Source organism: Acanthochromis polyacanthus, chromosome 8 (assembly GCF_021347895.1).
Source record: "Acanthochromis polyacanthus isolate Apoly-LR-REF ecotype Palm Island chromosome 8, KAUST_Apoly_ChrSc, whole genome shotgun sequence".
In the NCBI taxonomy this organism is placed as follows: domain Eukaryota; kingdom Metazoa; phylum Chordata; class Actinopteri; family Pomacentridae; genus Acanthochromis; species Acanthochromis polyacanthus.
Window position 1 is genome coordinate 8,444,351 of NC_067120.1, and position 26,332 is coordinate 8,470,682.

At 43.6% G+C, this 26,332-nt stretch overlaps 1 protein-coding gene across 3 annotated transcripts in view; it reads right to left on the minus strand.

Annotated features, from left to right (window-relative positions):
- Nucleotides 1-26,332, minus strand: part of frmd4a (FERM domain containing 4A) — a 104,929-nt gene that overhangs the window by 63,676 nt on the left and 14,921 nt on the right. The window contains exon 1 of one of the 3 annotated variants that reach the window (XM_022213724.2): nt 19,250-19,696. The exons of 1 other annotated variant lie outside the window; for it this stretch is intronic. In XM_022213724.2, coding sequence (XP_022069416.1) covers nt 19,250-19,282 — 33 coding nt within the window. In that variant the 5' untranslated portion in view covers nt 19,283-19,696. Of the gene's footprint in view, nt 1-3,433; nt 4,220-19,249; nt 19,697-26,332 lie in introns of those variants that run through there. One more of the 3 variants, XM_022213720.2, reaches the window with a different exon arrangement.

Below are 26,332 nucleotides of genomic sequence, written 5' to 3' on the forward strand. Positions count from 1 at the left end.
TGTGTTCGTTCTCCTAATAGACTGCATGCTCTCAGAGACCACAGGCCTTTTGTGGCAGACTAGCTGGCCCAAAGATATAAACCAGTGCTTTGTGGCTGCTGGAAAGAGAGGAGACAGTGTTGAAAAGAGCAAAGCAGAGCAGTGCAGTACAGCTGTGATGGAAACAATCCCATCCAGCTGAGGTCTTTCTCAGTTGGAGGAGACCAGGGGGATGGGGGGGAGAAAAGAAAGGATCTGGGAGGAAGAAGAGTGAGAGAAGGGATGCCTCGCTTCGCATCGTGGAGGGGGGAGGATGTTGGAGGAGAGGATCGGGAGGTGGAGACGTTTGTGGGGTGCATGAGGAGGAGATTCAATTAAACTACACAAGGACTGAATGCATTTTTAATCACGCCGCTTCATTTCCTGATGTGACTGTCAGCCTTTGTGCGAGACTGTGAGGCATCCTCTGAAAGAAGAGCTGCCATCTCTCCCTCACTGTGTCCTCCCCTCACAGCTCACACTCAGCTCAGCAGTCCAGCAGCACAATACACAGCAGCTTTGGCAGGAGCTGATATGATGCCACAAACCGACATTTTATAGCAACCAGGAAAAAAAATCCAATCAGCAGATATAGATCACGTTACTGTTTCATTCTCATCAAAGGTCCCTTTGTGGTAATGGCAGTGCAATATTACTTGGAAATGTCTATTTTAACTGTACTGATTGGTGTTCTTTTGAGATTTTAAGCTGAATTTAAAGTGTTGTGCTTTAAATCTGCGATCATGGCCCTGAATGCAGAACACATAAAAGTGTTGACCTGAATAATCTACAAATGACTCAAGCTTCCCGTGAGCAATCGCGGCAACAAAATAGTGACCTCCTTTTCTCGTAGTAAAAGAGCCTGTAAAGGAAGTTCATTGCCTGGGATACTCTCGGCTTTCCTGAATCATTCATATGCACTGCTGTGTTAATGAAAATAGCTGTGCAGCGCTGAATATAGCTGTGCACTCGACTGCTGCTCTAAGCCAATGAGCAGCACAGATCGGACTCTGGAGGTCCTTCTCCACTGGAGGATGGAGAACCGCTGTCATTATTCTAATGACCCTTAATATTCCTCTAACTACCATGGTCTCTGGGCTTAGCTGCCTTAATTTACGCACATACACAGCTTGATCCACTGAACACACACACGTTTACACATAATCTTTCCTGTAAAATACAGTAAAATACTGGCAACCACATCTGCTAGTGATTTACTGAATTTATACAGTGTCATGTAATTAATTACTGTAAAAAGTACAGCTAAAATCTGATGGTAGCATACTGTTTATTCACAGTATGGTTAAAAACTGTTACATCTAATGCTTTAGCGAGGTCAAAAACTGCCGTAAGAACATGACCATGTAAAAATGGACACAAAAGGACAAAAATTTAACAAAACAACAGTGACGACAAGACACAAAACAACCCAGATGAAACTCAAAACACTATAAACAGATTACAAAACAACCTGAACGAGACACAAAATGACTTAAAGGAGACATAAAATGACAGACAACACAACACAGATGAGACACAAAACAACACATACAAGACACAAAACACACAAGATGGAATATGAGGAAAAACAAGGACACAGAACAGCACGAACAGAAAACAAAACAATACAAGTAAGACACAAAACATAAAAAATGACGCAAACAAGATGTAAAATGATCAAAGTCAGACACAAAACAACAAAAATGAGACACAAAATGGGCAAAATAAGACACAAAACTACAGCTGCAGATTGATCACATGATATGAAAATTGTATGTTATTGTGAAGTCTAATTACATTACTAAACAAAAAAAACACATGTTCTTCTGCAGAGTGCTGTAATAAATCACACAGCAATTAAGTATTTAAATGAATTACAACTCTAACACTGTAAAAAGACAGGAAAATAATAGTGGGCAGAGCTGCCAGCATTTTACTCGTCCCTTAGTCCTGTTTTGAAGCACTCAAAATTGGCAAAACCTTTTTTTAGTGGTGTAAGATGTCTGATCCGTGACACCGTCTGCTGCTGGTAAGCCATCCCATTAAGATACTTACTTGTGCCTGCCATTATTTGATGGTTCACTGCAGTAGGCTCGTGTGTGTGCGTGCACTGTATGCCTGCTTTGCCATGTGCACATATGTCAAGCAAACAGACTGGAAAGGGGCACGGGCAATTTGAATATTTCTCATTTAAGTATGCAAAGTGGCCAGATAACCCTTTGTTTTCCAGCCTCTCGCAGTAATTAGAGAAATAAATAAATAAGCAGCCTAATTAGGATTCTGAGTAGAAATGCAGAGGAAGGAAGCGTTTCCCTCACTCCCTTCTTTTCCAGCCCACATACAGTGCATGAATAATCTAAATCCTGTTCTGGCCACAAACACTAATCTTTATTGCCTCTGTCATAAATCATCAACCGAATATACAAAAATGACCAAATCTCCAAAATAGGTCGATGGATCCGGGCGTCATATATCAGTGATGCCCTGCAGCAGCGGATTGAGGTCTGACAGTGTTCATTGGACGCACAGTTTATCTCAGAAAAGCACAGATTACAGTTACTCCAACAGATGCCGGCGCCTGTAAACAATGTTAAAGGGAAACAGCAGCTTAACGACCAAAGTCATTACAGGCAGATCAAAGCAACCAGGGATTCTCATGTCACTAAGAGCGTGTCTATGTGGAGGTATATCATGTGTACATGTGGACGTATTTTTCTGTGCATTTGTGTGTGTGCGAGGCATGCAGTGTGGCGCAGTTTTTCATTCCCACCGCCCAAATGCTTTGGAAACCACAAGGGCCTGAGTAATCTACCTCTAACCAAGCGTTGCGGGCGATAGAAATATGACTATCCCATCCATCAGACTTTCCTTCTCATTCTCATTCCTCTTTCAGCCCTCATTTCCTCATTTTCAATCCCTGCTTCCTTTACTTCTCATTTATTCCTAATCAAAAGATTTATAGATAAATATGAAGGATGCAGACCACAAAAAGCAGAAATAAGCCCAGTACCTAGATTTAATACTTTGGAGTTGGTTGGATGAAAGCTTCTCGCACGCTGAGTTAACTTTTCCAAAGTTTCAGCTCACTGGGCCGACCCTGTGTGGAGTCATATGTTAGGCTGTCCAAGATAGATTCCTAGTCAACCAGTTTATTCCCCCCAAATCTCTCTATGCACAGAATTCGATGCTTAATCAGCACTGGGGCTTATTTCAGAGCTAATTAATGAGAGAGCATCTGGAAAGAGGCTCGAACATATGTTGGCCTCTGGTCTCCAACTGCAATTATACACGAGAGAGGTCACCCATATGAAACACAGAGAGAAGATAGACGGAGAGTAAGGGTGACAAAAGACTAAATCATTTTGTTTCTCGCAGTTACTGAGATTAAAAGCAATAGTGTACAAAAGAAACTTACAAAAACATCCATGAGCATGTGTTCCAGGGTCACCTCTAGGTCTTCGAGTCGAGCTGCAAGAGTCATTTTTGCACTGATGAAGAAATGCCAACAAAAGAAGAGACTTTTCGACAAAATCCAAACCGTGATTTCAGAGCTTTTTTCTCTTCCTCTCTATGTGTGTTCATATGGGATACTGACAAATGACTGAAAGGAAGCTGTTAAGCCATATCAGCCAGACAGTAACCCAGCTCTTCAAAGAATTGTTCCATTACGGCGTCTAAGGGTCCAGCTTCATTTGTCTACACACTACTTTCATTCTCCATCACGGGAAGCTTCCCAAATGATCAGCTGTAATCCAAATCTGATAAACAAAACACGTCTGTCTCCAGTGAGCTTGGCTCTGAGAACCGACTGGGTTTCCGATTAGTCCTGCAGAGCTTCCCAAAAAGAGTTGGGGGTCCCGTCAGAGCGCTTTGATCGCTCTCTTGAGCAACCTGCGACTGCTGACGAGGACTTCTGACAGACTACAGCATTGTAGTCCCCTCTTCAGATCTGAGTTATGATCCATGAGGGAGATGAAGATACTGACAACTCCCTGGCAGAGGGAGTGCAGAGGGTGGGTCTCACTGCTCCTGCAAGGATGCATACAGGAGGAAGTAGAGGAGGAGGAGGCTGCATGAGGAGGGAGCTGAGAGTCGGAGAAGCAGCTATGCGATGAAGTCACACATCTCCAACTTTTAAAATATCTTTCTATCTCGAATTTTCTAAGTTTTTTGAGTTGTTATCTCCACCCTCTTTCCCCCCTTCTGTCTCTCTCTGTTTGAGCCTTTTCAGGTCTCTGTCCACAGTGGACGTCTTTGTGTGGAGGGAGAGCCCGGGGCAGCTGATGCACAGTTCTGGGTGCTCTTGGCTGGGGTCATCCTCTCTCACACTGGGCCTCTCATCAATGGGCCTTTGTGGCAGCCTCATTAAGGGTTGGCCCTGGATGCTGAGGTTCCCATAGACACACAAGGGAAGAAGGGAGGGGGAACAACAGCGATACGGCCTGGATCTATGACTGGAAGCTTATGTAACAGTTGCGGGGAGGGGTGGAGGGTTAAAGAGGACAAGGGCATGTGGGGTAGAGGGCTGATTGGGGAGGATGGGGTGGTGGGAGGGAGGACGAAGGGTGCATGGCAGAAGGGGTGGTGATTTAAGAGAAGGGAAGCAACAGGGACAGAGGATGTTGGTGGGACGTCCATGGAGAAGGGCTTGTTTTTGTTTTTGTGGCTGCTGGAATGTACCCCCATTCTCTCTCAGCTACCAAGACGTACAAAGAGGAAGAAACAGACGGTCAGACTGGAATGAGTCTAGCTGGGCTTTAACAACAAACAGGATGTGATTGTAAGAAGAGAGACACTGGCATTGCATGCACAATAGAAACAAGGTGGTAGACAGAATTTGAGCTATTGTAGGAAATCAGAGAATGGGTTTATACTTCAGAAATGGTGGTCATGCAACACCACCGTTAGTCAGACTTCTCTGGTCCTTACAGGATTATTGAGTCACTGCTAATCTATTGTTATTGCTATTGTCTCAGATGCAGGTTCCAGAAGATTTTTAACCTTTTATTCATCCAAATACACTGCACGCAGCCGTCTTTGTCATATGTGTGACAGAAGTCAGGTTTTTCTAAGTGTTTTAATTATTTTGTTGCTGTTTAAATAACATTGATGGCATCGGTTCCTACAGAAAACAGTTGCAGAAATAGTAACCATGCAAAACGTACAAATCAAAAACTAATTTTGTGACCAATTTCTGACATAGGAATGCCTCATTCACCTTATAGCATCCAAACTGCACTACATGTCTCCTCCTCCCCCACTCTTTTGACTCCACGTTTAACCTTTACTCCACCTGCTCCTTTGGTTTGATCACTCTCAGCCTTGCTGCGTCTCAGAGACATCCCTCTCAATCTCATTTTTCTCTCCTGCCCTTTCCATAGGCCACATAGACCCAGAGTTCCAGTGACCTCTGCCCCGTGTCCTCTCTTGGGCATGAGGTTGACAGAAACAGCCCCTCATCAGTCCTCACATCAGCTCTGTAGTCCGAAGCACCGGGGCGTGACCGAGGCTATTGCACAGCCTCGATTCTCTGCACACGCATGTACAATTGCATTCATGCAGACCTAATAAAACACACCGCTGGGTGTTAAAGAGTGTATATCCATCAGGCCTTTGTTGCCCTCAGGAGGCTTTCCCGTCCTCCTAATGCTGCCTGCTGTGAATATGTAACACCCCACCATGAATAACTCGGAAATATCCCGCTAATTCTCATCTGCATGCTGCTCATGCATTATAAATACCCACTATCATGGTGGAGATGGACAGTATGTAGCTGTTAAGACTTGTGAAGGGGAGTCTGAATGCAGCGAGGGTTATGGAGAGCGGCAGGTATCCTTTCCAGAATGGCGTTCATCACTAGTGACAAGCTTAACCCCCAACAGAGAGGCTACACCAGACCACATGTCCCAGTGTGACTCCCTCCTGGCATGGCTAGGGTTAAAACCCAGATTTCTGTGTGTAATCCAGTGCGTGTGTGTGTGTGTGTGTGTGTGTGTGTGTGTGTGTGTGTGTGTGTGTGTGTGTGTGTGTGTGTGTGTGTGTGTGTGTGTGTGTGTGTGTGTAAGTGAGGATAAGTGAAGGGAGTGGAATGAATTGTAAGTGCAATGTTTACAGCCTTCAGAGAGAGAGAGCTGAATTTCACATCACCTCTTTGCATAATACAAAGAGCACATTATGTTCCATCAAACATAAAAAGTGCAACTGTACACTTATGAATGCATATATACAAACACATTAGTGAGTGATTTACACAAAGGAAGGAGTGTAGCTGCCAAGCTACTGTTTCTGCACAGATAAAGGTGTAGTTTAAAGATCCCCGGTGAATTTCTTCTTTACATTCCCTTGGATACATTGATATGCACACGTAAATAAACAATAACTAGTTAACAGATTTATAGATACACACAAAAATATCATGCCATGGTAGATAATTCAACAAATAATCTATGTTGAATCTCACAGATACAATATCAACCAAAATATCAGCTTTACTGCGTGCCGTACCTTAAGATGAATCATGCTGAAGCAGTCAACATCTGAGGAGTTTTGCCATATTTCCCCACCACCAGTTTCCTCCTTGAAGCTGACCGTCCCAGTAATCCAGTAAACGGCAACAACAGCAGAGTGGCTGCGACTGTGCCAGTCCACGCTGTGCATCACAGAATTGGCCTCAACAAGCCTCTCTTCTGATTCTGCATCATACTAAAAGCTCTGAGGACAGTTTTGCTCTTTAAATCTAATTTCCAGCAAGAGTACAGAGCATGTGTCTGTGTGAGCCTGATTGATCACGATGTCCACCTGGCGTGGAAAATAGGGATATGTGCTAATCAAACTCTTGGCAGTCGTCCAAGTCGTTGGAGGTTTACGCTCAGACACACTCGCACAGTCACAAAAATAGTTTCTATTCCATTGATAAAGCCTCTTAAGCACCTGTTTGCATCCAACTGTCTACTAGTCACAGTGGTTTTAAACTCTGCAGAGAATGCAACTCCATGCACTTTACTTGCTCATGTGTCAGGTCAAATGACCTCAAATAGTTTTATTGACCCACTGAATGTCACACTGTGAGTTGTTATCCTTGTGCTGCTTTATTTTTCTATGCTTACAGCTCGGCCTGAAAGCTTCAATACTAACTATTCTTTATATATATGCAAATTTGTTTGTGTCGCTCAGTATTTTTATCATCGCTGACAGTTGTTCTGTCTTCTCGTTTTTGTCTCCATTCATTTGTCTTTTTTGTCAGCCTCAGGTGATGAAGGACAGCAAGCGCAGATGAAAAGGATTCTGCCGAGTCATTGTCTGCAGCACTGTTAGTAATCAGATTTTTGCTGTGTCACTCTGCACCCCAAATCTGTCGTTCCCTATTACAGTGAATGGCTCTGTTTCATTTGTGTGTCTCTGGGTGCAGCTGTGTGTGTCGGTGGAGGTGTGTATACGTGTGTGTGTGTGTCGGTGGAAGTGTGTATACATGTGTGTGTGTGCGTGTGTGTGTGTGTCTGTGGTGTCTGGAAAAACTAGTGAGGAGAGGCAGGTGCACGCTACTATCTTATGTCATTCTTGCTGCAGTGAAAGTCACCTTGGATTTTCAAGACCCATTCATGCTCAGTCCTTTGAAAAATGTGAGTAGAAAATAAAACGAATATCTGATTCGCAGGTGGATCAAGGGGCATTCACAAGGCAAAAATACACCTTACACCTTTTCTAACATGGTCAGAGCTTTTACTTATGTCTTTCTTGTCCTGCGTACAAGCCTCTCACCAGAGTAAGAGTGTGTCTGAGAGGCACTGAGCAGACAGAATGCGGCAGAGGCATATTTAAGAGGCTGGTTGTATGAAGGCTCTGGATTGAGTCACGCTCCAGCATTTTCTGCCCTAGTAAACTTAGCCCACTTTACCCAGTGCCGAGGAGGCTTCCCAAGCCTACACCATGCACAGAAATAGACACACACATACCCAGCAACACCACAAAGTGGGTAGGAAAACAGTGTTTCCCTAACACTGATTTTAACAATTAACACTCTGTTAAGCATGCACTGCCTCTGCCTGCAAGTCTGTACACCTTTTATGAATTAATCTAGCGTGCAAACAGCACACTCACATCAACTTAGGATCAAGACGAGCACGTGAGTCCCCTTCCCCAAAGTCCACACACGATTAGGAATCTGATTTGCTGAAGTGTGAGCGTTAAATGTTTGATGATTCAGCTACATATTTAATCTTTACAGATCAGATCATGGGAGGAAATGGGTTATACATGATCTGACTCCCAGCGGGAAACATCGGGATACTGGGAAAACAGGGAAACATGGGTTTACTCATTTTAATGTGTGTCAGTATTTGTCTGTGTGGTTTTATACTATGGACAGAGAATTTGTAATAGTTATAAATTTGGCTGATTATTCTGTCCAATATTTTTTCTGAATAACTGATTTACCATTTACTCTGTGAAACAAAGGCAATAATTAGAAATTAGATGCTCATTACCACTTTTCTGAGGCTAAGGTGACATCTCAAATGGTTTGTCTTGTCCAACTACTGTTCCTAAATGTAGAGATATTTAATTTACACATGTATTTAACAAAGAAAATGCACTTCGAGAAGCTGTAACCATGTGCAGATGCAATTTGCTGATGTTTAATTATTTTTTTGGCAGCAGAAAACTCATTAACTAATGTAAGTTTTCCTGTATTGCTCACGCTCATGCCAAACAGTTTTCCATTCTCCAGACCTTTGCCTGTGACACATTTGTCTACATGCAGGATGCAGCTGTGCTTATAACTCTCGTAAACCTCTCAGCCCGTCATAACTACACAATTTGCCTTCTTTATAGACAGTGAATCATTATGATCCCTCAGGCATGCACACCACACAGTAAGTATGTGCATAAACAAATACGAAATACAAGGATGCACCTGTGCACACTCCCCCCCCCGCACACACTCATACTTGCATTTCTTCATTCTTTCTAATGAGCCAGCATTGAACTACTCATTCTATAACCCTCCGCATACACATGCATGCTTTTCTCTCAGGAGTGCAGTAACCCGAGCCAGACTGTGCCAGCTCCACCTCTTGCTGCAGGCATGGGGCTAAGCTGCTTGTTACTGTACAGATGGGTCCCACACCTCTAACAGGTGCGCCGGCTTCTCTGCTACCACGCAAACCAATGACGAACGCTGAAGCGAATGACTTGGGCAGATTGTCTTTGTTAACGTGTAGGGTAAGAAGGGGAGGAGAGGCCCTGGAGGTTCAGGGAAGGAGAGAAGTAATTTGAGGAGATCATCTCCACCTCCTGACATCACTCCGGGCCATCCTTCTCATCATTGTGAGGGCAAAATGTAAAATCACAGCAGTGCCGATTGTAGCTTTTGGTTTTACATATATTCATTAAATAGGAGCAGATACTCAGCTGCTAGCTATTCTGTAAATTTCGAAGCTGCCACTTCTGTCTCATTTGTGTCTCTCTGCTGTACAGGAGAAATGGATGTGATCGAAGAAAGGCAGTGGGGCTTGGAGACGGGGGCAGACTGACCCCCTGGGGCCACAGCTAGACAGACCAGTCACCTCCCACCCTTCTCTAGTCTTTGTCCTTGCTGAACCTCCTTGCCTACACTCCAGTCTCAAAAAAATAAATCTGACAGACAGGTCTTGATCACATGCCGGTTTCTCTGCAAGCCAAGGTCCTGTCCCTTGATATTTTCCACTTATTTACATTCAGGCCCCATTATTGCCATGGGAACAGAGGTGCTGCTACAGATTCAAAAGAGAAAAGAAAGCAAAAAATAAAACGAGCAAAAGTTGGGCACATGAAAAATGAAGGACCGTGGGGAGAAGTGGGAGGATGGAGGGAGCATGGGGGGGTAAATCCCACGCAATTGCCCCTCCAGTAGACAGCAGGGGTAATGGGACGGCCACTCGGTCACTGACACAACTCATAATTATTAATCATGCCCAGCCTTTAACATATGCTTCCCCCCTTTCAATCTCCTCACTGTCGCCCCTCCTTTGTGTCATTTCTCTCTCTTGATTTCCCTTGTTTTTCCTGCTTTTCGTCTGCTCATTGTCTGGTATTCAGACAGCAGGAGGAGCAGGATAAGGTCATTAATTATATACCGAAGACTTCCACAGCCTCCACATACACACTCCCTCTCTTCCTTCCACCAGCCCTTCTGTCTCTGAGAAAGTTGTGATGACGGATGAGAGGAACTGTGGAGTTGTCCACTAAGACTCTGTGTTTATTGGGGCCAAACAGTCAGCACTTTCACAAGCAGAACAGCTTATTGGCTCCATACATCAGACGGGACACGATGAAAGGGAGGCTGGTTGCATTTGACAGCAGCAAATCTTCAGCAATATCAAGAGTTTTTCTTCTGCAGTGCTGACCTTCTCCATGGTCACACACTGCCGTGAAGAGAAATCTTCTAACCTTCACTTTACTTGAGGAGCTCCAGGAAGAATCACAAACACCACTTCAACCACAGAGCCTGGAGGGCCTGCACGCCTTTAGTTGGACACTCAAGTGCTGAGGCTCATTATTTTACAGCGCCTTAGGCAAAGGAAAAGAATCCCATCATACAGCGCACTCTGGTGGTTAGAGTATGAATTGCATCAAAGTGATGAAAGGCTAGATGGAAAAGGGCTCCAGACAGTGGACAAATGAACAGAGGCAGCTCATGAATACATGAAAATTTGCATTGACAAACAGGTACAAAGGATGAAAGTGGATCAAGACACAAAACAGCAAAGTTGCAACATGTTTCCTACCACTAAATTCAACTGAAGCCCAACAATAAACTTTGGCCTTAACAAAACAATGCTATAAATTACAAAAGTGTTTTTTTCTTTTACAGCACTATCATTTAAAAACTGCGTGTACTCAAGCGAAGTGTACATAATAATATTCAACATCCTCCTGCAGGCATTTCAGAACTTGTAGGACAAGATTCCATGTAAGATTGAATGAAAAGAGTTGGCCTCATCTTTGTTATCTACTTTGTATTTATGCACTTCCTTAGCTTTGTTCAACCTTTGTATGAGAGCTGACATATTTTTGTGTGTATAAACAAGAAGTTTAGGCTCCTAATGTTGAAAACTGCAAAAATATTTCATTGTATTTAGAGTTGATAACACAGCAAGCAAAGATAAATACTTTTCTGTCAGTATTTATCAGATGCTGTTGTAGTATTTGTTGGTGTGTGTTTTTCAAAAAGATTCCTCTACATTGACTATCTGTGTCTCCTACATAAATATGTATATTTTAAATCAAGTATGTCAGACATCTTGCAAAGATGCACGCACAAACAGGGTACACGGCAAATAACAACAGCTGCTGCCGAAAACCAGACTCATCCGCATACAAACACCTCTAGACATGTATTAATGGCCTTAACTGCAATGGCAGATGCTCACATCTGTTCAGGATAAAACACACAAGCGTACATGTACAGGCACAAACACACACACGGGTGAGTTATAAATTTGACACACGTCACCTTTAATTGTTCTAACAAGCTATAATGAGAGCAGCGAGGGTCAGTGGGACACTTAGGATGATGTAAGTATTCCTGGGAGGATTGATGAGCATCAGTCTGGCAATCTTGATTTCATATTTGGGTTTAATTCAGCGTAATGGCAGCTGTCCACACATGGGAAAAGAGTGGTAATAGGATACCTGGCAGTAACAGCAAAGAGTACGTACAGGCATAAATTGATGGGATGACGAGAGTAAAAAAAACTGACTATGAGTCCAATAAAACACACAATGCACTACCTAGACTTTGGCGATGCATCAAGAAAATAGCACAAGCTTGGAATTATAGAAAATCAAAGATTTGCTTTCCCAAACCAGCTGAAATATATTCAGGGAAATGACCCCATTTATGTGCACACACATGCTGGAAGCAATTCCATATTGCAGGCTTATTGTAGACAGACACTTTCATTAAAAGCATGTTCCTCACTGCTACATTTCCCTCCGAACAGAACCAATATGAGCACTCAAGCAGGATGGGATTGGCTAACTGTCTGAGGCGTCATGGACTACTGCCTCACAAAAACAAGCTGAAAATCAACAAGGGATCTAAACAATCTCCTTCCTCTCCGAGTACAATTTGCCACTATGAAAAGATTTATTCCTGCTTCATACTGACACCATCGCCATCTTTTATTCTATAGATCTCCTTTTCCCATCCATCCCTCCATCCATCTTTTCATCAGCCCTGAACCTGTTTGCCCCAGCCGTGGTGCTCGGAGGCTGACAGGCCAACATCAATAAGCCTGTCTGGTGGCAGCATATGGTTCCATATGTCTGCCGCTGTGCGTGTAGATGTTGTGAAGCATGCAAATTGACTTGTGTGCACGCATGTGTTTGTGGATGTGCACGTTTTGAGTCCATAATGCATCAGTATGGTAAAGTGCTCAATGTCTTTGTCTCCTTGAGCAGTCATGTATGTAAACCATGAATTAGTCATCTGCGTACTCGTGCATGAAAAGTGCAAAATGTAAACAGGTGGGGGCTATTTGCACTGAAGACTTTTTAAAGAGAGAAGGCTGAGCTCTGAAATAAGTGAAGGAAGCTTTTCTGCCTGTAATTTTTAAATTTATGGTGATGGAATGTTGGACTGTTTTCTACAAGGACAAGGCCTGAATGCTGCTTTTCAAGGTCACTGACAGGGTCCCTTTTTAAAACAATGACTTTTTTTTTCTTTTAATTTGTGTTTATGTGCAATCTTGGAAATTCAAATTCCCTCCGGCCTGCAATTGTTGTTGCTGCTAATCCCTCTGTAGGCCTGGAAGGGGTCTGAAACACATGAAGTTGCTTCTTTTCCTCTGCCATTCAGAAACCTCACCAGGAGGCAGTAACACCCTAAATGGGAGCCAACCAGTAGTAGCCATCAGCAGAAAGATGTGATCCTTTGTGGCTTCATATCTGCACTTTGCCAATTATGCTCAAAAGAGCACCCAGGCCAGAAGCCAGACACACAGCAGCCAGGGAATAAACCTGAGTCTCTGCGGTGGTGGAGGAGTGATTGCAATCTTCAGCTCCAGGCTGCATTTGTAATTGTAATGGAGCCAGTATCCCTCCGAGCATGTGAATAGGTCACAACTGGAGCAGTCTGCTGGAGACCAACTGTGAGTATTAAATGTTGATTTTTTTGCTGTGGTTTTCTGTTGATGTAGATGCCCTTAGCACCTCAGAAAAATGTTCCACAATACATAATGTTATTTTACCCCCTTCCTCCTAATCTTCGTCAACGCCTGACCTCCTTCTCTCCCCTCAGGACAGTGTCAACGCCAGTCCAGCTCTCGGCCAGCCCAATCAAATTTGAGGAGACCTGCTGCTAACTGCTGCCAGCTTACTCTGTGCTCATGTAAAGAGGTCACAGTTCAGAGCCCAGGGGAAGGCACACGGGGATGAAGGTGGGATGGCTTCAAAGAGGGGAGAAATGGGCTCGAAACGACGGGTCTCTGGTGGGGGGTGAGGCGAAAATGACAGAATAAAGACTGGGAGAATTGCTTAAGTGCGCGTGACTGGGGGAGATAAGAGAATGGGTAATGGGGTGAGGGGCAGAAAGGAAGTCCTATTTCCTGTGTGAGAGTAAGTATGTGCATTTGTGTATGCGTAAAATAGTCCACTATGTAGATCCATTGATAGGATGATGTATGATACCTGTTAAATGAAAGGTCACCGTTTCTAGCAGGGGTGACACTATTAATCCTCTGCTCGTTCATCAGAGGTGTCTGCCTGTAGGTGTGTGTGCACTTGTGATTACATTCCAATACAGGAAATATAGCTTTGCAATTCCCATTCTGACTCTCTAAAGGCTGAAAGCAGCACAGAAAACAGCCTCTTGGGAATATCTATCCTGTGCAAAAACACATATATAATCAATGTACATAACAGAACTGCTGGAGGCAGTTTATTCTAAATTGCACTGTTTTACCACGAACACACAAAAATTAATACAGTAATTGCAGTACAGTGTTACAGTGAAATTTTCATTATCTGTGTGTCGCTGTGTGTTCTATCTGCCTGCGTGACCACTTGACTAATTTTCCCCTCCCATCTTTCAATTCCCTTTCTTGGAAATTATTTCAAAATGCCTGTGGACTGATGGCAACCAATGAAGTGGAAAATCTGCACCCTGTGTTTCCATGACAACACCTAACATTAAGTGCATCGCCGGTTTGCCTCTCCAGTTGCTCAATTGTGCTCTGATTGATCACATCGTTCGGGTCTCTTCAAGGGGACAAGAGCACATTTGACATGCTTGACACAGCGGGGCGCGCTCACATGCACGTACAAACACACACATACACACACACACAGACACACATTCACTCGCATAGACACGATCGGAGATGGCATTTAGCCAACAGGCCACATCTTCAAATGGGGAAAGAGGAGGTTTGCAGCGGAGAGGAAAAGCTTCAAACAGGGAACTGTGGGAGGATCTGTCTCTTCATGGCATCCCACTGATCTCATCTTATACAGCAAAGCAACTGTTCAACATTCTTTTATTGCTTTCAACCTGTCTGCATGACATCAATACATAAATGCTGCAGATAAGATGCGATTATGTACCAACAAGAGCGCAATTCACAAGTTTGGATTAACACTTCCTCGTGCTATTGCAAGAAGTCAGAGACGAGCACAGTGATGGGAATATCAAAAAACATCAGTCTCACCTTATTTATCAAATCTAAACGATGAATGTACTGACTCGATTAAAATATCCTTTAAAAAAATACACTTTTATATGCTACAGTTATTTGTATTTTAAATAAAATCACAGTAAATAATGAAGTGCAACACAAAAACCAGCAACACTAAATCACCGCCCTGTCTCTAATTGAGACTACCTTGACAGTGCACTTGGTTAGCTAAGATGACAGCTGGGAGGTGTGGCTCTACATTCAGTGTGTGTGTTTGTGTGTGTCTGCTCCTCAGCATGTGTGTTTGTTTGCATGTGCCCCATGTGGTTCCAGCCATCAGACATCCCTCTGCTGCTTACTTTGGCCTTTAAATGCTGCCAGCTAACCTGCTGTGCACTGAGAGAGAGGAGGAGAGAGAGAGAGAGAGAGAGAGAGTGTGCGTGTATGTGTGTATGTGTGTGTGTGTGTGTGTGTGTGTGTGTCTCAGCGTCTGAGTGGGTTGCCAAAGGCAGTCCCACCTTGTGCTGTAAATCCAAAGCCCACCAGTTCTGCCTTTCTCTCCTAATTATTTTCATCCGAGCAGCGAGCTGGTCGGCCTCAGGGATGTGGATCTGGTCACTTCCCTTTTGGCTGCTTTGTCCTATTCCCCCTACCACACTGACCTTAACCATCACGACGGCCGCCAGCCTGCAAGTGAACCAGGTGGACGGATGGAGCAGGGGAGTGGAGAAAAGAAGGATTTGGCAAGTTTTTTTTAGGGATGGGAGAACAGGGGAGTCAGGCTAATGATGGTTTGTATGCACAGATGACAGATGCAATGCTGGAGAGCTGAAGCTCCAACAGAGAAGGAGAGAAGGTGAGAGCTGTGTGTGTTGTTAAAACTGTCCTTTCTTTAATGGAATAAGTATATGTTTGTGGGTGACTGTGCATGTGTGTTCAAGCCCTTGGCCATTTCTATAATGGCTCCATCTGTCATGGGCAGCTGGACACACACACACACACACACACACACACACACACACACACACACACACACACACACACACACACACACACACACACACAAACACACAAACAGACAAACAGACACCAACACACACACATGCTCATGTGAACAGACATGACCAGCAGAGGAAAGAGGCTACAGAGACAAGAGAGGCAGTGGCACAGTGCTGAAAGAGAGAGCGAGCCAGCAGATCAACGACAGGAGTGAGGGAGGAAGAGCAGAGGGGTCTCTCTGATTAGAGTGATGGAGCATTGACAGGGTTAATCTCTGGATAACTACTCTCTATTGATCCACTAACACACCGGAGCTGATTGGAGTGATGATACACAACACACGCACTACCTGATGTGTGTACAAAATGTGCCACATATAAGCACACATGTTCTCTGGAGAAAGACTTCGATGAAGCTCGAGCTCCTTGTCCTACTGACCTATATGCATTTATTAGACACAAGTGGGGATACCGCTGGGGAGCTAGATTAATCATTTTTAGAGTCTGTGAGTGTGTATTTTTGATTCTATAGACCTAAAGTACCCAGATCTTTCATTGCCTCTGATCTTGGCTTCCGAAAGACAAGAAGCAGACAGAGTGCAGAGTCAAGCAGAGATGAGATTTGGAAAATGTGGAATGATGTTTAATATCCTTCTAATCAAATATCTGCAATACCTAAATTATAGGAAAGATACAGAGCCAATACAATAACCAGGAATACATGAGCAAAGTTTATAGACACTTAGGATAACAAACTGGCTCCTTTTTTCCCCTCAGGATTACTTTGCTCGCTGCATTCTACATGCACTGTTTGTTTGTGTTGACCTGCTTTTCTGCTGTATGTAACTACACACAGGCCACGCAGATGCACGGCTCACTGATGGTTATTTTATTTCATTTTCCTGCCTCAGTGCCCATTACTGTCATCCTGAATAAAGAAACAGAGAGGAAAAGATATAGAGTGTAGAGAAAAAAAACTGCAGGAGTGAGGAGAGAACGGGATAGCTTTGAGGAGACATGAGTACAGCTCCTCTAAAGTCCTCTACACAGCCAACACAGCACAATTCTCACATTTTAGTGAGCCGGGGATTAGGAATGATGCAGCTTTTACAGGCTATTGCGAATCCATGTCTGTTATTCTGGGGGTGAAGGTCAGTTTTTGTGCCTCCCTGCAGCGAGACGCCTGTAAAAAAGACAAAAAATGTTTTCCTTTTCTCTTTAATTTGTCTTTTAGCTATAGTGAAAAGCACTGAATTGGGTTTTCATTTTGTACAAGCAAAAAAAAATCACAGCCGTAAAAGTCAATGATGGAGAGCGGTCATCAGTGTTGTATCAAGGCAGAGGAAAAACTTTAGGTTATTTTTTTTCTCTTCTCTTACTTTTTCATACTTTGGCTGTGAGAAAATTGTGATAGGCACATTTAAAAAACAAAAACAAATAAGCTATCTATATATGTATATTTTTATGTGTATATATGTGTGTGTTTGCGTGTTTGTATTTTCATCCTTGCTGTTTGTAGTAAACAAATCACACATCAACATTCCTGTTTTCAGCAGACACCTCCTTTTATCTCAGAGGGTGAGGGGAAAGTGGATTAAAACACGATTATGCAGTGTAAACTTTGACAGACTCCTGCACTGGCTCATCACGCTGTGATTCATAAATCTTCCAAAGCGATTTGGATGCCAAAACTGAGATACACAGATCAACTGTGGGACATGTGAAGCTCAATGTGGCTGATGAAGATAAATGCAGAAGTCATTTGGTTATTGAAAATGACTCCCACTGCTCATGGGCAAATCTGGCTCGGGGTGGCAGACAGCACAGATATGGCAGACTTGATGCCCCGCCATATCTTTGAAGCCAAGTCTATCTCCAAACAGCCCGCTAACACTCCTCTTTGGAATAGATCATGGGCCGATCTGCAAATACCAATTACACCACTCACGCTAACTGCCAAAGACACAGCGAGGGGCAGACAGACAGACAGACAGGTGGGCAGACAAACAGGATGGAAAAGCAAGAAAAAGATAGACACACTCTCTTGGCGCACAACGATAAAGGGGAAAAAAAAAGGGCCAAAATTGACAATGAAATGAAGAAAATAAGGAGGGTGAGTTCTAAAGGTGAGGGAGGAGAGGTGAGCAGGCGGGAGTACTCATGTGTGACAGCACCATCGGGTCATCCCCGTGGCTTAAACCTCTCAGCGCCCTCACAAAACTAAAGCTTGTGTGGGAGTCATTATATGGTTTTTGAGTTAATCCTGTATGTTGGAATGTGATCAAACAGGCGATTAAAATATATGCAAATTTTCTACATGTGTTGTTGGTTGAAGATGCATTGGAAATTTTGATTTTGTTGACTAGGTCAGTATCGGTGGTAATAAAGTAAGAAAGGGGGGATGGGAGGGAGGAATAGAGAACCAGGCTGCTAAATCATCTCATGTCTTCTTCTGGAGGGAGATGCAAGGAAAATAAGGACAACGAAGGAGTAGAGACTCAAACATTATTATTTTAGGCTGAAAACCTGATGTTTTTTTTTTTTTTTTACAGATTCTGTATTTTATTCTGCTGTTGATTTAGAGAAACAGTCACAAAATCACTCTCCACTTAAAAAAAAAACGCAATAATTCCTTTAGAAATATTAATACCACTATTTCAGTTTTCATATTACAAGGGATAACTCTCCCTCTCACACACTGTCACTATAATATATGTCAAACATAAAAATCCCGTGCAGAACAAACAGGTTTCTATATAAATCCTCACCAGGAGGGAGGACCCTTTCAGTGTTGATTACTGTCCACACAATTGTACTGGATGTCACATGCGGGCACATGGATGCAGATAAATACCCCTACACTAACACACACTCACTGACACCGCCACACACACGTTATTTACTTCTTTTATTAACCTTTCCTACGTGATACAGACGCAATCACTGTCCGACAGATGCTGAGCTCAGTGTACGACCAATGCTGGATAGAGACATCCGACACAGAAGGTCATGTATTTCCAGAACAATAGTGAATTGCCACTTTCAGACATTAACCCAATTCACTGCACAAACTGAAGCCAGTTCCCCCCTTGCACCTCTTTCTCCGCTCCTTCCTTCTCTATCCTAAATCAAAAGGCCAGTGGTTTGTACTGAATGGAGATGGGCACCACTTTGAAACACTGAGTCATTCTTTCAAAGCAGCCTCTTGTTAATTTCTGCGCACACACACACACAGTCATGCATGCACACACACAACTCATGCAAAATTAAATCATTTTTCTGCAGTGCTTTAACATTTAAAAAAAAAATCTACTATCTGAAACCTCTTGTGTCTCCCACACTCTCCCAACATTCTGCCCATCGCCCTTAGCAACGCTGGTAGCTCGGAAACTTCTCAGCTCGAGTTCAGGCATCACCACGGCGACAGCAGGACTGATTTATTCCAGCAGTCCAGCAGCTTGCAAGGCACTGCTATCTCCCCGTGTACCATTCTGGTGATGGATTCCTGTGGCACAAGGCAGTGGTTGGGATGCTCCTGTAATCTCCCCCCCACTCCATCCCCAGCCCTTGGTAACTTACCCGCGTCCTCATTGGAGACAGCAGTCCCTCCATGGCTGATGTGGTTGGTTCCGGTGGGCTTGGGACCCCCTCGACTGTGTCAGTGTATTATCCCAGTTCGCAAATAGATCCTGTTAGAAACGCTGTCTCATCCTCAGAGCAAACATCTCTTCTACAACGCAGCTCCCTACCCACCCAGAGAGCCCGGCGCACTGACAGGCACACAGAGAGAGTCTGTGTGTGTTGTTGCGTTCATATAGGCGGCAGGAGAGAGGGCAGCGCCAGACTCCTTGAGCCTCCACTTCTTCTGCGAACCTGTCAGTTGCTGTGTGATCTTCCTCTACAAAAGTGCTGTGGCTTTAATGTGCAATGCATGGAAGGTCTCTCCCCTCCCTCTCTCCCTCTCTCTCTCCCTGCCTGTCCCCTCACTCTCCCTCACTGCCTCCAGCTACATTTGTTCCCTTCAATGTGGCAAATGATTGCAGGTCTTTTTTTTTTTCATGGTACAGCTCTCCTGGTAGTGCTCTCCCTCTCTCTGTCCCTTCTCACCCTCTCGCCTGCCCATAATGCTTCTTTTTTTAAATTTTTTAAATTTTTGGTCAATCCTCCTGCTGACTGTCAACTCCTTGTTCCCACCCAAGCTTGAGAGAGAGGGCGGGGGGGGGGTCAGACAAAATGTACATGTATAGTGGGTGAGTGGGTGTGTTGTGTGTGAAAGAGACGGAGAAAGCAAGCGGCAGAGGCACAGAGAAAGAGAAGAGAGGGCACTCTTGGGTCCACTATTGTCCCTCCAGACAATAGTGGCTCTTAATCGCCTAGCAACCTGATCACCCTCTATTCTCTTAATAGACAAGGCATGAGTCACTCTCAAACACACACAAAACACACAAACCTGTTCCCTACTTTCCTCACACTGACCACTACACCTGCACCATAACCTACTGTATATATTCACAGCATGTGGCAGATCACAGGCTATTATAATAAAGGTTTGATGCCTTGTTCTTCTCATTCGCTGAAGGCTCCTGGCTTGTTTCATGTCACAGAGCAGTCATTAAAGACGAACTACATAACGAAGGTTGATGAATGAGTGTTACTGGGCATGCAGCTCCATGACTGTTTGCATTAAGCCTGTGTTACCGTTCCGCCTTTTAAATGGACGGAAACATGAACAAATCATCACCTCTGCTCTGATGCTGCATCTCATCGTTGCCATGGCAACAATGTCCATTAGGGTAGGAGCACAGAGAAGCAGTGAGACCATTAAAAAAAAAAAAGAAAGTAAAATAAATAAATAAATTCCTGCGTCTGCTGCCTTTCTGAGCCGCAGCCGTTGCGTCTGACTAGAAGACACTCATGGTTCAGGTGGCTGCCTGCAGACTTTGACAAGCCTTTCTGCCTGGCCTGCATGCCTCAAAGGGAAGCACACACACACACACACTCGCTCTCTCCCTCTCACTTATTTTTAACCTGCCTTCCCTACGTTGGCCCAGATAGACCCAAAAAAAGCATTTAATTAACTCAATTAACCAGTACATAAATTATCCTTGAGGATCTCTCGGCTTTCATGCTCACCTTACCGTGCCATGTGCCACACACCCTAACAGCAATAACCTTCAAATATGAGTTCCCAACTTAATTATTTTACTTATTATGACAACATGAGACAACAAGAAAAATCCCCCCGGAAACTTTCTGATAATCATGAGTTATAAGACAGAGCTACAGCACACCAGTTACTGGGCCATCACTGTGCAGCTAAGTGGACATAAATGGAAACAGTCCATACATTACTTAACTTTACCACAGGCAGTCATGCAAAAACACCCACCACTGTGTCTCTGTGTTAATATAATTTGAATTCTAAGAGCTGGTGGTCAATGGCTAGCCGATTGATTTGTGCCAACACCTGCCATATAACCGCTGCACCGATGAAAAGGCAGATAGGCCGCAACCTGCCGTCGCATTTCAGCATTGATCGCAGGGTGTCCTGGACAACACAGACATTTCAGCACAACAATGTGTGGCCCTGATCAATAACAGTCAAGCTGCAGGTGACACATCCACTGTGGCCCTTATGAATGTGCAGAAAAGCAGCAAAGGTGTCTAACAGATTTGTAAAAAAGACCTATGTTATATTAAAAAAAATCAGATTAGTGTTTATTTTACAGAATTCACAGCATGGGTGCATGCAATTTTAATTCAAATTGGACCGCAAGATCACAAACATGACTGTGCGCTATGAACAAATACACAGTTCAGGGGCCCGGAAGGTAAAAATTGATGCAATTTTCATAATCATTGGCCTAATTAACATCTAATTAAAAAGAACCTCCATGAACAGGGTTCATAGTCATGTATTTCATTTATAAAACATATTTAAACTGGAGAGCTCCCTTAGGAGAACATGCCTTGGTTCACTTCACATCAGACAATTTACCACTTCATATGGAGCATCACCATCAGACCATCACACACACACACATTCACCAGTGCTATAAAACAGACCAGATGAATAAACACGCACAGGCACAGCAGACACACTCTATATCAACCCCTAATTCTCTCACACACACTTACTGATGACGCAAAAATTGGACAAGTGCCACGGAGGTCTCTCTGGGGAGGCGATGGGAAGATCTCAAATCTCATTAATCATCCGACCTCTGACCTCGGAGCAGCAGCAGATCCACAACAGTCTCCTAAATGTAATCCTATGACTAAACCTAACGCATCTTTACCCCTCACCATTCACAGAATGCTGTTTTTCATTTTATTGCCAAACAAGTTTTCATTTGTTCCACTTTCTGCAGTTTTCGTAATGCTGGCTGAATATAAATTGCTACTTTAGCTAGGTTCAGACGGTGCTTATGGGAAAGGAAGATGTTTTTAGGTGGAGCGGTGTTTTTGCTGAGATACAAATATCGTTTTAGGTTGAAGCAATGTTGAAGTGTGTTTTTTTTTTTTCTTTCTTTCTCCTATCTGGATGTGCATGTGTCTGGCAAGCCACAGTGACGTACAGCCCCATATATCAGCATCACGCATTACTGCTGACAGTGAATGTTAACCTGTCAGCAAATCCTACACGTGCACACACACACCTCAAACACACACACTAAGCACACACTTCCTTCCTGCCCCCAGGCAATCCCAGTTACTGTTAAATCTGTACATACATAAAGGAAAGAATGGGAGGATTGGATGTACGGGGTGATAAACATTACAATCACAGGACAATACTTTGCAGGGCAGTGCACATTGCAATATACAGCACATTGTCCTTAAACCCACCCCCCACCCCCAGTGTCTCCCCATCCCCCTTCGCCCATCTCCTCTCCTCCTCCTCTCTCCTGTCCCTGTCGCCTCAGCTGGACTCCAAAAACGAATCCCTTGTGATTTCTTCCATCCCGCAGATGTAGACAGAGGCACCTTTGGTCTGACTGTGTCGATTCATCATTTTGATGCTTTGTGAATTCTCCTTGCTTTTATCTTTTTGATTTCTACATCATGCAGTAGTCAATTCTGGCTACAATAGTTTCTGGTTCACGTAGCTGGGTATAAATGTTACTGTACAAACAACAGCATTTGCACCGAGTGACTGTACAAGAGACACATCACGGACGAATGTGAAAATGGTGTGTAATTTTCTCTGGCTGTTTGTGTTCCTACTGCGAGCTGCAATTACACTGCAAAAAGCAGACGTCCAATGGGCTGAGGTAATTAGCCGCTGCTAAACAGACTGTAACTTCATGGGGAAACAAAGGAATTAATTGCAATGATTATCAATTAAACTACATCACAGCAAGAACAGGAGCGTTAGAGGTCCTCGTCTTCCTTTTAGAGGCACTCCAACTCTGTGCTTCAACCTGATGTCTTTTTTGTCTTTTAATCTGTTGTCCCATCTGGCAGTGTGGCCGTTCCAATACTCCGCTGCTTATTTAAGCACACACGATTTGTTTAGTGTGATTATTGAGTTTGCTTTTTGATATTCAATATCGGAATTTTATCCAGGGAATGTCTAAAGCTTTTTAAAGCAAAACTGTATCAAAACTTACCTGGCAAACCTAGGTGATCAAACTGAACAGGAATAGGTTGGCAGAAGATAACAGGGAGAAACAGACAGAAGGAGAGGAAGAAAAAGAAAAGGAGAGAAGTCATATAATCATCGTAATTCACTGTGTGTACTCAGGCGTCTGGTCGAGAACAGAGGGACCCACAAGTCAATGTGCGACCATGTCACAGCATTACAGCTAAATCAATGCCACCAGAGAGGGAACTGCTGCTGACTCTCATACTGTTGACTGGGACTTGCACAGACCAACAGCATCGACTCAGGAGGGAGTTGGAGAGATAAAATGTGTGCCTGCTAACAATCATTGTCAATACTGTGGGTGGCCTGATGGAAAAAACTGATAGACTGCAACCTGCTGGTGCAGGTTTCACATGTTAGGGTGCAAATTTCAACCGCTGGACTCCATGTTCAATTCTCCTGAAATGGAAAAATAATTCATGGCTTGTTTTGTTTGAGATTTGGAAGGTCTGGCATCCAAGTCAACTGAGATTCTTCACCTTTTATTCCAGTATCCAGATTTAACCAACTATGGAGGCAAAAGAGCAATTTGAATAAATTAATATTGATGGATCTATGTGGTGTGTAGCTCAGGGATTAAAGTGGTAAGCCAAGAAAAGTGTTAAATACCGTCTTAATCAATTATCCACATTATCATCATTAGGTCTTTAAAATGCTCTTTTCCTAGCGGACGCTCGAGATAAGCTGCTGTACAGTAGATTGGTTAATCCTGGAATTATTCCTTCGCAAACTCACGCACTTACTGTACATCTCGGTCCTAAGAGTGGTTCGTTGCTGCTCCAGGAGCTTTCGACAAGATTTTAGCGCAATTGGTTACTACTGTTTGGTGTCAGACTCATGGCCAAGGTTGAGATTTACTCTGATATATTGGAGTGTGAAAGTGCTTTAGCCCATTCCCAGAGCCAAGGGTCCTGGCCATGTTTGAGAGAGCTGGGCTGATTGTTGCCAGAGGGAATTTGTCTGACATCTAATCTAAAGTTCATTAAACAGCAATCCCAGGAAACATGCTGCACATGCGCACTGACACGCTCCTACACACTGAAAACACCCTTCACCGGTATGCACAGGGATATGCATTGGCTATGTGTGCTTGCCCTCACTGGCCTGCAGTCCTCAAGGTGGTTAAAGCTAGAGAGGGAAAGCCCCTCTTCTCTTACACCTAGCCACAGCTCAGAGGGGGGAACATCTTATCTCACTACTGCAGAGAGACAGAGAATTAAGAAGAAGAAAGATGGATGGGAGCACGTAATGTGAGCAGGGTTTATGCAGGAGAGGGACATGCAGGACTGAGAGAGAGTGGGCAAGAGAAAAGAGCAGCGACAGGGAGAAAGAGAGAGAGACAATATTTAATCAGTCTCATTTCCGTAAGTTTCGTGTGCCAAAGAAGCAGCACTTTGTAGCTCCACTAATTTCAAATATGTTTTTCAAGGCAGATATAATAAAAATACAGACATCGAATTGACTACATTAACATTTTTTCCCCACAATCTCATAGCAGCTTCTCCTGGATATGACAAAAGCTTTAAATAGTGACTAATATTAAAACAAAAAATGATTTCCCCTACTTCAATGGACATTTGTGTATGAAGGAAAGTGAACTGATTTTATTCATCGTGAGCCACGGTATAAGCATGCCCGATGCTATGAAGTCATTCCAAAATGGTCTCCTAGCAACTGTCGTCAGGGGCAACCAGCATTCTCTGCAGACAGCACACACTGAGCCTCGCACAGAGAGACACATAGAGAGTGACAGCGTGGTTGAGAGTTGACCGTGGTTAAATTGCCGTTAACAGCGACACAATCTTGGCATCTCTCTCTCCAGATTCCTCCTCTACCATCATGTGTCATTACTTGTATAATGACTCGTGATAGGCCTATTACTATTCACAGGGGCCTCGACTTTGCCTGTTTGTCATGGCAATTTTGTTTGCAGGCACGGACACCCACAGAAATTTGACCTATTTCTATATTTCTGACACACGCTGTACACTCATACACATGCCCACAGCATGGCCAGACACTCACGACTGCACGGAGGAGTCCTGACGCTTCGCCCACCCACATTCACACACTGCCCTCTACTGAGAAACCTCCAGCAAAACATGCAGGTGATTCCTAAATTCAAGTTAAAGATGTGCTCCTTATGCCAAGCGCCGGGGAATTCGACATTAAACCCGACATACACGATGGCAAATCTGTCTGCCAAAGGTTAATCTTAGCTAAATGTGTAGTTCTCATGAATAATGTAACAATGAATGCTGGAAATACGCAATAAAGATTGGAAAAATAATGGAAACAAACAGTTCAACCTTCTATCTCCATATTGATAAGATGTGGATTCCCATCACTGGCTAGAATATTAATACAGATTTTTTTTGTTTGTTTATCACATTCATCTCTTTGTTCTCTTGTATCTTTGATCTGACTATAATTGCATTCTTGACCAGGAGTCCGTCGCTCTGGCATGCATTCAGTAACTGATTGGAGTTAGTGGAGTGCAATTACTCTTCTGTTTACGCGTGCAATAACAATGCTGACAACATTCAATGCTCTCAATAGAGTGGCATTGATGGTAAATTGTAGGTATTCACTTATATTGAAATAGCAAGGTACGACAAGTGAATTACCTTCAAACTCAGTGCTTTCTCTGCAAATGTCTCTGATGCTGCAGCTTTAAGCTTTTGTAGATGAAGAGGAATCCAAAATGATTACAGGAAAAGGGTGAAAATATGCTTCACATAAGATTGCTTGAATTGTAAGTTGATTCATGAATTCCAAAACACAGTTTTTGTTAGGACAGCTATGATTGATATCATCTGACAGAACAAAAAAAGCCAGAACCCTCTACAGCCTTAATAATTGCAAGATGAAGGGAAAATATTATGTAATTACTTATTCAATCACTACCCCTGTTCCACCAAGAACAACCAGGTGCTAGTTCAGTGCTGGTGCTTAGTTGGTTCAAACCTTCCACCTCCTAAGAACCTGTTTGCTTTTCCATTGGCAAGGAGCCA